Genomic DNA, 13,445 nt, shown 5'->3' with positions numbered 1-13,445 from the left:
CTTTGTCAGATAATCTTTCTGTGTAAATGGAGCCTTAGCCTTGGAAGCGACCCATGTGGTGAGAATAGCATGTTTATTATGTTGTATGAAAGGGCAACAATATATCAGAAGTTTTACATGGCCAAAGTACCCTTTAATGTTTCCATTCAACAATGTTGCAGTTCTGTACTGACTACTTCTGCTGTTGGCCTCCACTGACCTGCTTTATCCTGTGTTCCTGTATGGACAATACATCATGGCAGTATCATGTGCTCTTCCTTATACCTTGGCAGTACCATATTTTGATCCACACTTCTCTACCTTTCCTGCACACTCTGCCCTCCCCTCCATGAATAGGAACACAGGACATAAGTGATCATACTACCAACAATACTGTGTGTGACCCCCCCTCCCTTACTAAACACTTGGGTCCGTTAAAACTCCCACCCTAAAGCCCCTATTCCACTGGTCGACATAGAGGAGCAAACGAGCGATTATGGCCGATATAGTTCCATGGAATAGGGCCTTACCTAGACCATGCCCTGCTGGCCCGACCCCTTGTAAGATCTGAAGTCAGGTAACCCCCTATTGATCCATACAGCCCTGAGGCTAAGGCTACAGATGTAACCAGTGCACCAGAGGCCATATGGGGGTCTATTTGAAAGCTATCTGATAGCTAGAGATGAGCGAACCGGGTTCGGGTTCGAGTCCATCCGAACCCGAACGATCGGCATTTGATTAGCGGGGGCTTCTAAACTTGGATATAGCTCTAAGGTTGTCTGGAAAACCTGGATACAGCCAATGACTATATCCATGTTTTCCACATAGCCTTAGGGCTTAATCCAACTTCAGCAGCCACCGCTAATCAAATGGCGAACGTTCGGGTCCGGATGGACTCGAGCATGCTCCATGTTCGCTCATCTCTACTGATAGCTACTCTGCATCAGGACCCTCTGACTCTTTCATTGGAAACGTTCTCTATTGGGCTTCTATGGACTTTTCTACTTGTAGTATAATAATAATAATAATAAAAAAAAAATAACAACAACACATTGACACAGATGTATTAAGCTGCCTTAAAATCTTCACTTTCAGATTTTTTTCCCCACAGCAACCAGTCACAGCTCAGGTTTTATATCTTAAGAAGCTTTGGTAAAATGAGACCTGAGCTGTGAATAGTTTAAAAAAAAAAACAGGCAGATTGGGTTTGAGGCATCTTGATAAATCTGTTTTCAGTATAAAAGGTTTTCATCAATTGGAATTTTAAGGGACCGATTTCTGTCCTTTTAGGCCATGTTCACACAGTGTATAAACATCGGCTGTTGTTTGACCCAGTACTACAGTATCAGCCAGATGAACATTGCTTTATTTTAATTGGAATGCAGACACATTCTGGTGTGCCCGCGCTTCAATTTGCCATAGACCACAATGTAAAGTACAGCCAGGAGCCATACTTTACACTATTACACAGTCTAACTTGTTCACTATTAGACCTTACTAAATATAGGCCGCACAAAATAGAACTGTAAAAATATTTTCTGTGGCCGCAGAGAACCACAGCCATAGTGTATACAGGGTGTATATACTACGGCCATGATTCCATAGACTGCTATTAAATGAAGCAGTGATGTTTGTACAGTATGTGAACGTGGCCTTAAAGTGAACTAAAGCCGTATTCTGGGATCCAATTTTTTTTTTAATGAAAACTATGGAATACTGACCTATCCCAGTCCCCTGGGGCTCCTGGTCCAGTGACTTCCAGTCTCCTGCTGGCAATGTAATAACTGGCTCCATAGAATATAAAATATGCAGGACTCTTTAACAATAACTCATATATACTGCACATAAACAGTGCAAAAACCAGTCAGAGACACTGACATAGAAGTTCTGTTCAAATAGGATTTCTCCTGTTCTTTATTATGGTGAAAAATGAGTATACAAAAACACATCACAACCTCTGATCATCTGACCAGCAGAACACAGAATTTGAAAATTTATTATAACTCAACCCTGACTTGTACTTCTCAATACCGTTGTTTGGAGATCTCCTTGGTCTTTATGGTGTTGTTTGGTTAGTGGTGTCTCTTGCTTCATGGTGTTGCAGCCTCTTGGTTCTTTCAGAGAAGGTGTGTATTTTACATGAGCCGATTATTGGCCAGGAGCGTTGCTAGAAATGCTCCTTCGGCTGATAATCGGCCTTTGTAAAAGTGACAGCGAGAAGCGGGAAAATGCCGGATCTTCAGCTGCATGCATCTTTTGAGCTGGTTTTAAAATTTATCATTATCAGCCGCACATCTCCCTGTGTAAAAGGGATGGGGGCCAATAACTGGGAAACTGAGAGCACAGGTATGCATATATTCATGCTGTCAAGTTTCCAGATCCAACAAGCAGTGCATATATACATTCTGCGTTGCTGTGTGATCTGGCATCCCGCTCTCCCGTACTGCTCTCCAGCTACCCCTGTATCTTTAGGCCACTACCTCCTCCAGAATGGTGTTTTCTTTTCAGTCTGACATAATGCTCTCTGCTTACATCTCTGTCCATAACAGGAACTGTTCAGAGCAGGAAAGGTTTTCTATGGGAATTTGCTGCTGATCTGGACACTTCCAGTCTCGGACAGAGATGTCAGCAGAGAGCACAGTGTCAGACTGAAAAGAAAAGATCACTTCCTGCAGGACATACAGCAGCTGATAAGTACTGCATTTTTTATTAGAGGTAAATTACAAATTTATGTAACTTTCTGAAACCAGTTGATTTGAAAGATAAAGATTTTTGCTTCATAACCCCTTCAACTGCTATTGACATGACAGGAGAGAACTAGCACATCAGGAGTGGTCTGACTCCTGGGACTGCTAGTAATCAAGAGATTTTAGAAAAATTGTTTCACCAAATGAACAGAGCACACTGGCTATAAAAAGCAAGCGCTCCATTTGTTTTCCATGTGGCCTTTGAACATTCCTGAGCACAGAGAGGGGCAATGTTCAATGACCCCCTTAGAAAATGAATGGAGCATTAATACCGCATACCCTGACAAAGCGTCTGAACATTGCCAAACTGACCCTTGGCCGTTTGTAGACTACAAATACCTGATGAAAAGAAATAAATAAGTGCTGCTGCTTTTCATTTTCATTTGTGTAGATTATAAGTAGGTAACCCCTTTTATAAGGTCTCTGTATGCTTCTGTAGTGTGATCAGAAGTGAGAATATTATCAAAAATACATTACAGATACCGCCATATACTGCTTACACAAGAAAAGACTCAGTGACCAAGTAAGGAGGATTAAAGAGAAATTTATTGTATGTATGTGTGTATTTGTTGTGATTGTTACCTCCCATCACTCACGAAGAGCGTACAGCAACACACAGGACAGGAAAAACCCCCTGTGGAGGAAACCTGTAGGGAAGCCATGGCCACTGTATTGCCCTTCCTCTGGCATACTAAGGGAGAATAACACTATAAATCATCAATCATTTAGTTGGGGCTGTGTAGAGAGAGTGTATATGTTAATTTGTGTCAGTGTGTGTGACTTTTAAAGGGGTTTTCTACACGAAATGTACTGACGAGCTATCCACCGGATTGCTCATTAGTCACCGAATTACCGACACCCGGCACCAACGTCATTCAGTTGTTCAGTGACCCCACTACACAGTAGTCAGTCTGTCTTAGTGCATTGTGTAGTGGTGATGACATGTAACTGCAGCTCAGGTGACGTTCAAGTGAATATGAGCTGAGCTGCAGTTACACATTGTCACTGCTACACAGTGACCAGAGACAAACATCATTCACTGTGCAGTGCGGTATGCTCAGCTGATCAGTGTGGCTGCCGGTTGTCGGCACCTCGCCGATCAGTGACTGATGGGCTTTCCTGTGGATAGTTCATCAGTACATTTTCCCTGGAAAACCCCTTTAAAATACTGTGTTAGTGTGTTGGAGGGTACAGGGAATGATGTGTGTGCATGCATGTGTTTTACATTACCTCCTCCTTTTGGATCATCCGTCATGATCTTCTTAGTCCGGGATCTCAATCGATGTTCCAGGGTCCACTGCTGTGTCGATCTGGCTTACGATGTTACCGACCACTTTCCACTTGCATGGATACAAAACGATGTTCCTGCAGCGAGCGCATGAATATGGGTAACCCCATGGGCCTTGGACTTTGAACTCACATGCGCTCCTCCTCCACCAACGAATGGCCCAGCTGTGATGGGGACGCCTCTGTCGTATCCATGCCCAGTGGAAAGGGTCCTGTGCCATGATCTGGAATTAAATAATTTATGATTGAATCATCTTTTCATGAAGGATTCATAATCATAGACTACACTTCTGGCTATACATATTTTTTTGATTACTAACCTCTTCACACGTGGTCTGGTCAATCCAAGCTCTGAAGTCCATCCGGTAAAGCAAATAGTTCCGTTGGTCGTGCAGTTCTTCCTTCCGCCATTCCCAGGATCTTCCTAAGGCCCACGCGTAGATCTCGTATCTGAAGTCCTCATCTTCTTCAAACTGGTTCGCTAGATAACTGAAGAAGAGAAAGTGAAGTCATGGTTTACTATATATTTCCATATATCAGTGTAAAAGAAACTTGTATGGATCTAATAATAGTAACAATGTGAAATTATGTTGATATGAACCTATGTGGTACAAATGCTACATGCTAAAATCTATAATATGTTTTCTCTGCATATAAATATTAAAATACCCTTTCACCTTTCTCCTATGTTATGACCATAATTGTTTTACAAACTATGATGGAAAAGCTGACTTATGGAAAATTACTTCAGCATTCCTTTAGACCATGGGTCTCAAACTCGCGGCCTTCCAGCTGTTGCAAAACCACAATTCCCATCATGCCTGGGACAGCCAAAACTTTGCTTTGGCTGTCCCAGGCATGATGGGAATTGTAGTTTTGCAACAGCTGGATGGCCGCGAGTTTGAGACCCCTTCGTTTAGGCATATACACATGAATAAACTCACAGGGATGCAAAAAAGTATTCTTTATACTCCTCGATGGTCAGTCCAGCTCTCTTGAAGTACACGAGGGTCATTGCTAGCAGATACTAGTAAGAGAAGAAGGGAGTTATGTTTTAGCTATATGTGGTGATTATATGTCTATGTGTAATATTATAGGACCACCATCTTCACACACCCAATTCATCCAAGCAGTATATAAGTACCTTGTCCGAGATCCGAAGGCAGATGTCCTTGGCCAAAAACAGTTGGATGTCCTCGTCGTCTAAGAAACAAGTTGAATAAAGGATTATTTCAATTCAAAACAGTTTTTAAATGACAAGAAGATTATTGGACGATACGTATTTCTGTCCCTTTGATTGTTGTCAGGGCACAGCACAGTACAAGCAGCTGTGTCTCTATCTGTTCCTGTTGCTCAGCCCTATTCCCTTCAGATGGCGGGAAATCCTAATAGATTATCTGGTCTCTGCAGTTTTGTAGAAATTGATTGTCTGGGCTTTGTCATGTGACCAGCATTACCGGGCTTTATCACAGGTGTTTTTCTTATAATGAATATGGCTGGTAATGCTGATCACAAGGTAAGGCCCACACAGTCAATTTAGGTAAATGATGGAACACAGCATTGAATCTGCTGCAGATCCTGTATATTGTGCTCTATGGCTAATTGAAGTGGGGGCACACCTAAATGTGCCCGCATTCCAATTAAAATGAAGTTATGTTCATACGGCCAATACTGCAGTATCAGCCGGGTAAAATTCTGAGACATCGGCTGTTAGTTGACACAGCAAACAGCGGCCCTGTCAAATAATGGTCGATGTTTATGCCATGTGTGAACATGGCCTAAAGCAGGAAAACTACAATCGTTGGAAGGTGCAGTGAATTTTACCAAGCAGGTTCAGGAATGCAGCTATTTCTTCTGGCTGCAGGTCGGGGTCCTTCCTCCTCTTCATGGTGGTGGTCATTGATCTGTGATAAAAAATAGATTTTACTGTCAGAATTCCAGCGATACAAGATACAACATAGCATAGGCATATAAGGATAAGTGAACAATTTATTAAAAAATAAAAAAGATCCATTGTAATGTAAGGAGAATATATGACCTGACTTTGTCTAAGAGAAAGTGATGGTAATATAATAGATGAGCTTTGTGTTGTGAATAGTATATAAGATAAGGTGTAATGCAGTAAGTGTGGATTTGCAGTGATATAAAATCTTGTACTTACGTCTCCTCTTCATAAAGGTCGATCAATTCTCTCTTCCTCTTCCTCGCCATCTTTTAAAATGAGAGGAATATTACCATGAATATGTGGGAACATGGATTCTGAAGAAGATATTTCCTATGTTGTATTGGCATGAATTTACACTATGGGCACTGCTCTGGCATTATTCCAGGGTATAGCGTTAGGCTCGCACCCTGTGATAGTGCTTGAAGGGGCCCAGAAGCCTCCCAATACATAAGAAGACTTGTGTATTATAGGCGCATAGTATATTGGGGGTGGGGGAGTATCAAGTTACAAGTCTGTTTAATAGTTTTTTTTACCCTATATGCATGCCTTCTGATTAGTTTACCAGCCAGACAGGGGTTAAGTGATTATACAGTACATCCAAACTTAACCCCTGCCTGGCTGTTAATTTGAGCAGGAGGCATGCATACAGGGTATACAGCCTGCTGGATGGCAACACAGACACGGCCCACTCAGAAGCAGAAGCTTGCTCCGCTTGAGCAGGAAACCCTGTTTAGACTGTGGATTCTCTTCATTATAATAGGGGTACCTGTTCCCCTATTTTTTTTTGTGTGTGTGTTGTCCCTCGCTGTAGTAACAGAAAAACAGAAAAATCTACAATATATATGATCAATTACCTGGAACCGAAGTCGCCTCTTCTAAGCATAAAATAAGAAACAGTAAAGAATTGGTTATTATAAGTCCTTTATTCTAAGGAAAATAATGCAAATAATAAATTCATGAATTCATTTGCTTATTCTTTAAGTTTTTCATTGCATCATTTAAATAACAAAATAACTTTATTGTACAGATCATTTAGTATTTTCATTCGTGTCCATATCAAATATTTCAGTGAGTTTATTTCACTACATTTGCAAAACATTCTTCAAGAATGAAAAGAATCATGTTTGTGCTCTCATACAAATGTCCTAGTTTCTCATTAATATAGCCTAATATTTATTGATTAAAGGAGAAGCAAATATTTTTTTTATTAAAGTATTGTATTGCCCCCCCCCCCCAAAAAAAAAATAAAGTTATACAAATCACTAATATACACTTATTAAGGGAAATGCACATAAAGGGGCATGGCAGGGGGACAGTGAGGAACACAGGGCACTGGAGGGACACTGAGCATCCCTCTGCCATCATCCTCTCCAGCAGCCACAGCCCACACAGCTCTGGAAGTGACATCACCATGTTATCCAGGAAGTGACATCACCATGTTATCCAGGAAGTGAAGCCTTGGTGCAGTAGTAAGTGCAGGGAGAAAAGCACTTTATAAGCATTTCCCGTAATAAGTGTATATTGGTACCACCAGGTACCATCAGGCACCATCAGGTAGATCCTCTTTAATCTGACACAGGGATAGAACGGAGCCGTCACAGGGAAGTCGGTGCCGCAGTCCGTTTTTCGATCTGCGGCCCGGTTCCCGTTTATGGCACCATTCTATCCAGGGGTACCGGGTTGGTGCTCAAGCACTGGCTTGCTTTGGGGGCTCCCCCTCAGCCAATTAGTGTTTTGTGGCAGTGATTTGCTGAGGGGAACAGGGCAGGGTAGCGCACTGATTTACTGAGGGGAACATCCAGGCGTATGTAACTGACAGTAACTGACAACTGTTAACCCCCCGCTGGCCGGAGCATACTGTACCTGCTCCACGTTCGAGCTTGCTTTGGGGGTTCCTGGCTGGACGTCCTCCTCAGCAAATCAGTGCACTGCCCTGTTGCAGCACACTGATTGGTTGAGGGGAATGTCCAGATGCCGGAAGCCCCCAAAGCAAGCAGGAGTGTGGAGCAGGTATAGTATGTGGGGGGTTTAACAGGGCTATAAGCAGGGCCATTTCTAGGACCGGGCGGGCCGGGCGACTTCTCGGGGCGCCGACAGCTAGGGGGCGCCCAACGGCGCCCGACCGCGCCCAGCCCCGCACACTCATGGCATCGGCGCTGGTACCAGCAACCCCCCCTGCTCCCTGCCCAACCAGGACCTCTTATCCTGGACACCACGGGGCTCCGGGCACTAGCCTCCCTCCATCCCTCACTGATGTCCTCAGTGCGGCCCCTTGTCTCTGCAGCTGATGACGGATCCCGCAGCAGGCGCCGGAATTACGTCATCGGGCATCCTGGGGGATCCCTCCGGCCTCCGGCAAGGTGAAGAGGGAAGAAGATAAAGGCCTTCTCCATGCCAGGATTGGATTAGGTAAGTATAATGCTGTTGTTTTTTTCCCGGAGGAGGGGGGGAGGGGTTGGGTTACGTGGCTGAAGTCCTATATACAGCCCTATACACAGTCCTATATACTATCCTATACACAGTCCTATATACAGGCTGTATATAGGACTGTGTATAGGATAGTATATAGGACTGTGTATAGGACTGTGTATAGGATAGTATATAGGACTGTGTATAGGATAGTATATAGGACTGTGTATAGGATAGTATATAGGATAGTATATAGGGCTGTATATAGGACTTTGTGTAGGATAGTATATAGGGCTGTATATAGGACTGTGTATAGCAAAGTGTATAGGGCTGTATATAGGACTGTGTATAGGGCTGTATATAGGACTGTGTATAGGATAGTATATAGGGGTGTGTATAGGATAGTATATAGGACTGTGTATAGGATAGTATATAGAGCTGTATATAGGACTGTGTATAGGATAGTATATAGGACTGTGTATAGGATAGTATATAGGACTGTGTATAGGATAGTATATAGGATAGTATATAGGGCTGTATATAGGACTTTGTGTAGGATAGTATATAGGGCTGTATATAGGACTGTGTATAGCAAAGTGTATAGGGCTGTATATAGGACTGTGTATAGGGCTGTATATAGGACTGTGTATAGGATAGTATATAGGGGTGTATATAGGATAGTATATAGGACTGTGTATAGGATAGTATATAGGGCTGTATATAGGACTGTGTATAGGATAGTATATAGGACTGTGTATAGGATAGTATATCGGGCTGTATAATACAGCCCTATATACTATATTATACACAGTCCTATATACTATCCTATACACAGTCCTATATACTATCCTATACACAGTTCTATATACTATCCTATACACAGCCCTGTATACTATCCTATACACAGCCTTATATACTATCCTATACACAGCCCTATATACTATCCTATACACAGTCCTATATACTATCCTATACACAAGACTGTGTTTAGGATAGTTTAGGATAGTATATAGGATAGGATAGTATATAGGCCCTATATACAGCCCTATATACTATGCTATACACAGTCCTATATACTATCCTATGCACAGTCCTATATACAGCCCTATATACTATCCTATACACAGTCCTATATACAGCCCTATATACTATCCTATCCACAGTCCTATATACTATCCTATACAAAGTCCTATATACAGCCCATTATACTATCCTATCCACAGTCCTATATACTATCCTATACACAGTCCTATATACTATCCTATACACAGTCCTATATACAGCCCTATATACTATCCTATACACAGTCCTATATACAGCCCTATATACTATCCTATATTACTATATGGGGCACAGCAGGAGGCATTATTACTATATGGAAGCACAGCAGGGAGCATTATTACTATATGGAGGCACATCAGGGAGCATTATTACTATATGGAAGCACAGCAGGGAGCATTATTACTATATGGAAGCACAGCAGGGAGCATTATTACTATATGGAGGCACAGCAGGGGACATTATTACTATATGGGGGCACAGCAGGGGATCCTGCATACAGGGGGCAACACAGATACCTACTGACTTTAGTGCACCAAAAAGCAGAATTACTATAATTTGGGAGACTATAAGGAGGGAAAAATGGAAGGAAGTTGCTAGAAATGTGCGGAAGCCTAAGATGTCTGTCTGGCAGGTTCTGAAGAAACTAATTGTAGCTGCAAGAAGTTGTTGTGGAGGTCTGGGCCCGATAGAGAGAAAAAAGAAAGTGACGCCTCAGATCAAAGATGACATCACCTGTAAGTCCCTGAATGATGTTTTTGTATATTTTGTATTCAGTAGAACTTTATATGTTAGGGGTGCAACACTGCTCTATGCTGCAGTACACACACTGCTTCTTCCTAGTAACCCGAATCTTGATAAAAGCCCCCCTTCCTTTCCCAGGGCTGAACTGAGTGATGGGGTGGGGGAGGGGGGCACTTTTATCAAGATTTGCCCTGTTGCCAAAATGCCCTAGAAACTGCCCTGGCTATAACTTACATACTCACAGCGGGATGTCAATATGTCCTCTCATAGAAACCAACAGGAAGGGATCCGCAGCGGATTTCGCTGGGAATTCACAGCGAGAAATATGCTGTGGATCAGGTTTGTGTGTTTGTACACTAATGCTAATATTCATTAGACTAGAAATCAAGGGGAGCCTCAGTACCCATAGCCCTGCAGTTTCCAACACACCCAATGATGACAGCAGAGTGGCCGTCTTACCCCTTACTAATGCCGCTCTTTGAAAATGTGGGGAAAAAAAAATTACCGTCTTTAAAGTTATATAACTTTATGTAAGAAATGTCAAACAAAAAGTACTGTGACTGTCTGTATCTGTAACATGTAGATGGATTTCTTTTGTATTTACTTATTTTGGATTTCTATTTTAATTAAACGCTATGGGGGAGATTTATCAAACTGGTAGAATTGGCTCAGTTGCCCCTAGCAACCAATCAGACTCCACCTTTCATTTTTAAAGAATCTGTGAAGAATAAAAAGTGGAATCTGATTGGTTGCTAGGGGCAACTAAGACAATTCTACTTTACACCAGTTTGATAAATCTCCCCCTATGTGTGTGTACATAGCCTAATATACTGTATAATACTAAGTCACATAAAGACACAATGGAGAAGATATACAGTATAGTATATTGCAATATTATATAATAATGGGATGATTATATAATATAATAAAAGTATTGCTGCCTTATAAGAATATGCCCTGTTGCCCATAGCAACCAATCACAGCTCATATTTAATTATACCAGGCCTTATTAATATAGGAAAACTAAGCTGTGATTGGTTGCTATGGGTAACAACGAATATTATAACTATAACACTGCTTGAGCAATCGCCCCCAATTTCTTTATAATTATAGATAACCATAGAATAGTAATAATAATAATAATAATAATAATAATAATATTTTATCGTACTCATAAGTGTTAGGATTTATTCTTTATTACTCTGGCGCTCCAGTGTGCTGTTTATATGTAAGAGGCATTTTATAGATATGCTAATTATCCTGTTTGGTGCAATGGGGGCGTCCTTTACCCCTGCCCGCTCCTCTACTAGTATTCTTTATTCATTAGGGGGTGATGAGGAGCGGGCTGGGGTAAAGGACGCCCCCAGTGCACCAAACAGGATAATCGGCATATCTATAAAATCTGACATATTAACAGCACACTGGAGCGCCATAATAGAGGGACCATGGACGTCTTTGTATAATGCCCTACTGGCTGCCCAAACCTACTGATAGATTCCCTATAATAATTGTTCTGGATATTACTATACTGTATAATTACTACATCACCAAAAAGATAAGAAATGAATCACTCACAATTGCAAGTTGAAAAGTTATTTTTATTAATGGAAAAAAAAATACAGTGAAAACATAAATACCATAAACAGTGAGCCATGACTGCTGATACATAAACCAGTAACAAGGGGGACTCAGAGTGGGGGAGCACTTACTATGGTACAAATAACAGATCACATAATGTGCAGTACAATAGCAGCATAGTACATGAGGTAATACATAACAGCAGGATTACAGGGAAGCACAGACATCAAACTGCAGGTGCAGAACAGAACATCTGAGAAGTACATGAGCTCTACCTGTAACCAGGTAATAATTACTGAGGTCCATGCACACAGCCCCCGCCCTGACGTATGTTTCTTCGAGGGGTACGAATTACTAATACACATTATAATAGACACAATGGCGGAGATAGATTGCATTGTCTTATAATAACAATGTCCTCTGTTGCCCATAGAAACCAATCACAGCTCATATTTAATTATACTAGAGCTTAATAATATAGGAAAGCTGAGCTGTGATTGGTTGCTATGGGCAACAAAGATTATTATTACTGTAAAAGACACAATGGGGGAGGGATATTACAATGTCTTATAATAATGTCCTCTGTAGCACATAGCGACCAATCACAACTCTGCTTTCATTATAGCAGAGCACATTAATATAGAAAAGCTGAGCTGTGATCGGTTGCTATTGGCAACAAAGATTATTATTACTATAAAAGACATAACTGGAGATAATTGCTCTCTTACAGTAATAATGTCCTCTGTTGCCCATAGCAACCAATCACATCTCATATTTAATTATACCAGAGCCCAATAATGAAGGAAACTGATCTGTGATTGGTTGCTATTTGCAACAAGGGACATTATTACTATAAAGGACACAATGGAGGAGATAGATTACAGTGTCTTATAATAATGTCCTCTGTTGCCCATAGCAACCAATCACTCTGCCTTGATTATACCAGAGCTCATATATATAAAGGAAAGCTGAGCTGTGATTGGTTGCTATGGACAACAAAGAATATTATTATTTTAAATGACCCAATGGGGAGATATATTGCACTTTCTTACAGTAATAATGTCCTCTGTTGCCCATAGCAACCAATCACAACTCTGCTTTCATTATAATAGAGCCCATTAGTATAGGAAAGCTGAGCTGGGATTGGTTGCTATGGGCAACCAAGGACAATATTATTGTAAAACAGCTTGATCAATCTCCCACAATTACTTTCATAGTTACATATAACAATAGAATAATAATAATGGGGATAAACATTACCAAAAATCACCAGGAGAATTGTGCTGCTACTTTACCTCTGAAGACTTGTAGACGGTTGATGATGTCTCTCAGGTCGCGCTGATGTACAGTCGGGTCTCCTCTTCCTCCGCAGAATACAGGAAATACTCACAAAGTCGCAAAATCAGGAACAAAATGAAGCCGGTCTGTTCTCCAAAGGAGCAATCGCTGACTGGCAACGGTTGATGTTGTTTGTTTATTTTTCAATCCAAATCCAGCGATCCTATTGGCTGATGCCGGCGACAACCAGATCCTGTGATCCTATTGGCTGATGCCTGCAGCGCTAAGATCCTGTGATCCTATTGGCTGATGCCTGCAGCGCTAAGATCCTGCGATCCTATTGGCTGATGCCTGTGGCACCTATTATGGCCATTCTACCCATCAATGTCTATGGCAAAGACCACAGTAATGCCATGCAG

General features: G+C 41.6%; 1 protein-coding gene across 1 annotated transcript; it reads right to left on the bottom strand.

Moving 5' to 3' along the window:
• Positions 1 to 3,988: 3,988 nt before the first annotated feature.
• On the bottom strand, positions 3,989 to 13,199 carry LOC138768694 (speedy protein 1-A-like). The gene is made up of 8 exons (XM_069946647.1): positions 13,044 to 13,199; positions 6,813 to 6,833; positions 6,175 to 6,224; positions 5,838 to 5,917; positions 5,158 to 5,216; positions 4,958 to 5,040; positions 4,334 to 4,502; positions 3,989 to 4,237 (listed from the first exon to the last, which is right to left on the bottom strand). Exons 3-8 carry the CDS (start codon positions 6,222 to 6,224, stop codon positions 3,989 to 3,991), a joined length of 690 nt encoding a protein of 229 aa, XP_069802748.1. The 5' UTR covers positions 6,813 to 6,833; positions 13,044 to 13,199.
• Between the last annotated feature and the right edge of the window lie 246 nt (positions 13,200 to 13,445).

This window comes from Dendropsophus ebraccatus, chromosome 12 (assembly GCF_027789765.1).
Source record: "Dendropsophus ebraccatus isolate aDenEbr1 chromosome 12, aDenEbr1.pat, whole genome shotgun sequence".
NCBI classification, from domain to species: Eukaryota; Metazoa; Chordata; class Amphibia; order Anura; family Hylidae; genus Dendropsophus; species Dendropsophus ebraccatus.
Note: the sequence above shows the minus strand (reverse complement) of the source record. Positions and strands in the feature narration are given on the sequence as shown.

Excerpts from the sequence above, each read along its gene's own strand:
- LOC138768694 (XM_069946647.1), bottom strand. The coding sequence starts at position 6,224 with ATGGCGAGGAAGAGGAAGAGAGAATTGATCGACCTTTATGAAGAGGAG. Across the intron at positions 5,041-5,157 it reads GCCTTCGGATCTCGGACAAG|TATCTGCTAGCAATGACCCT; the intron begins GTACTTATATAC and ends TTCTCTTACTAG. Across the intron at positions 4,238-4,333 it reads ACCAGACCACGTGTGAAGAG|ATCATGGCACAGGACCCTTT; the intron begins GTTAGTAATCAA and ends ATTTAATTCCAG.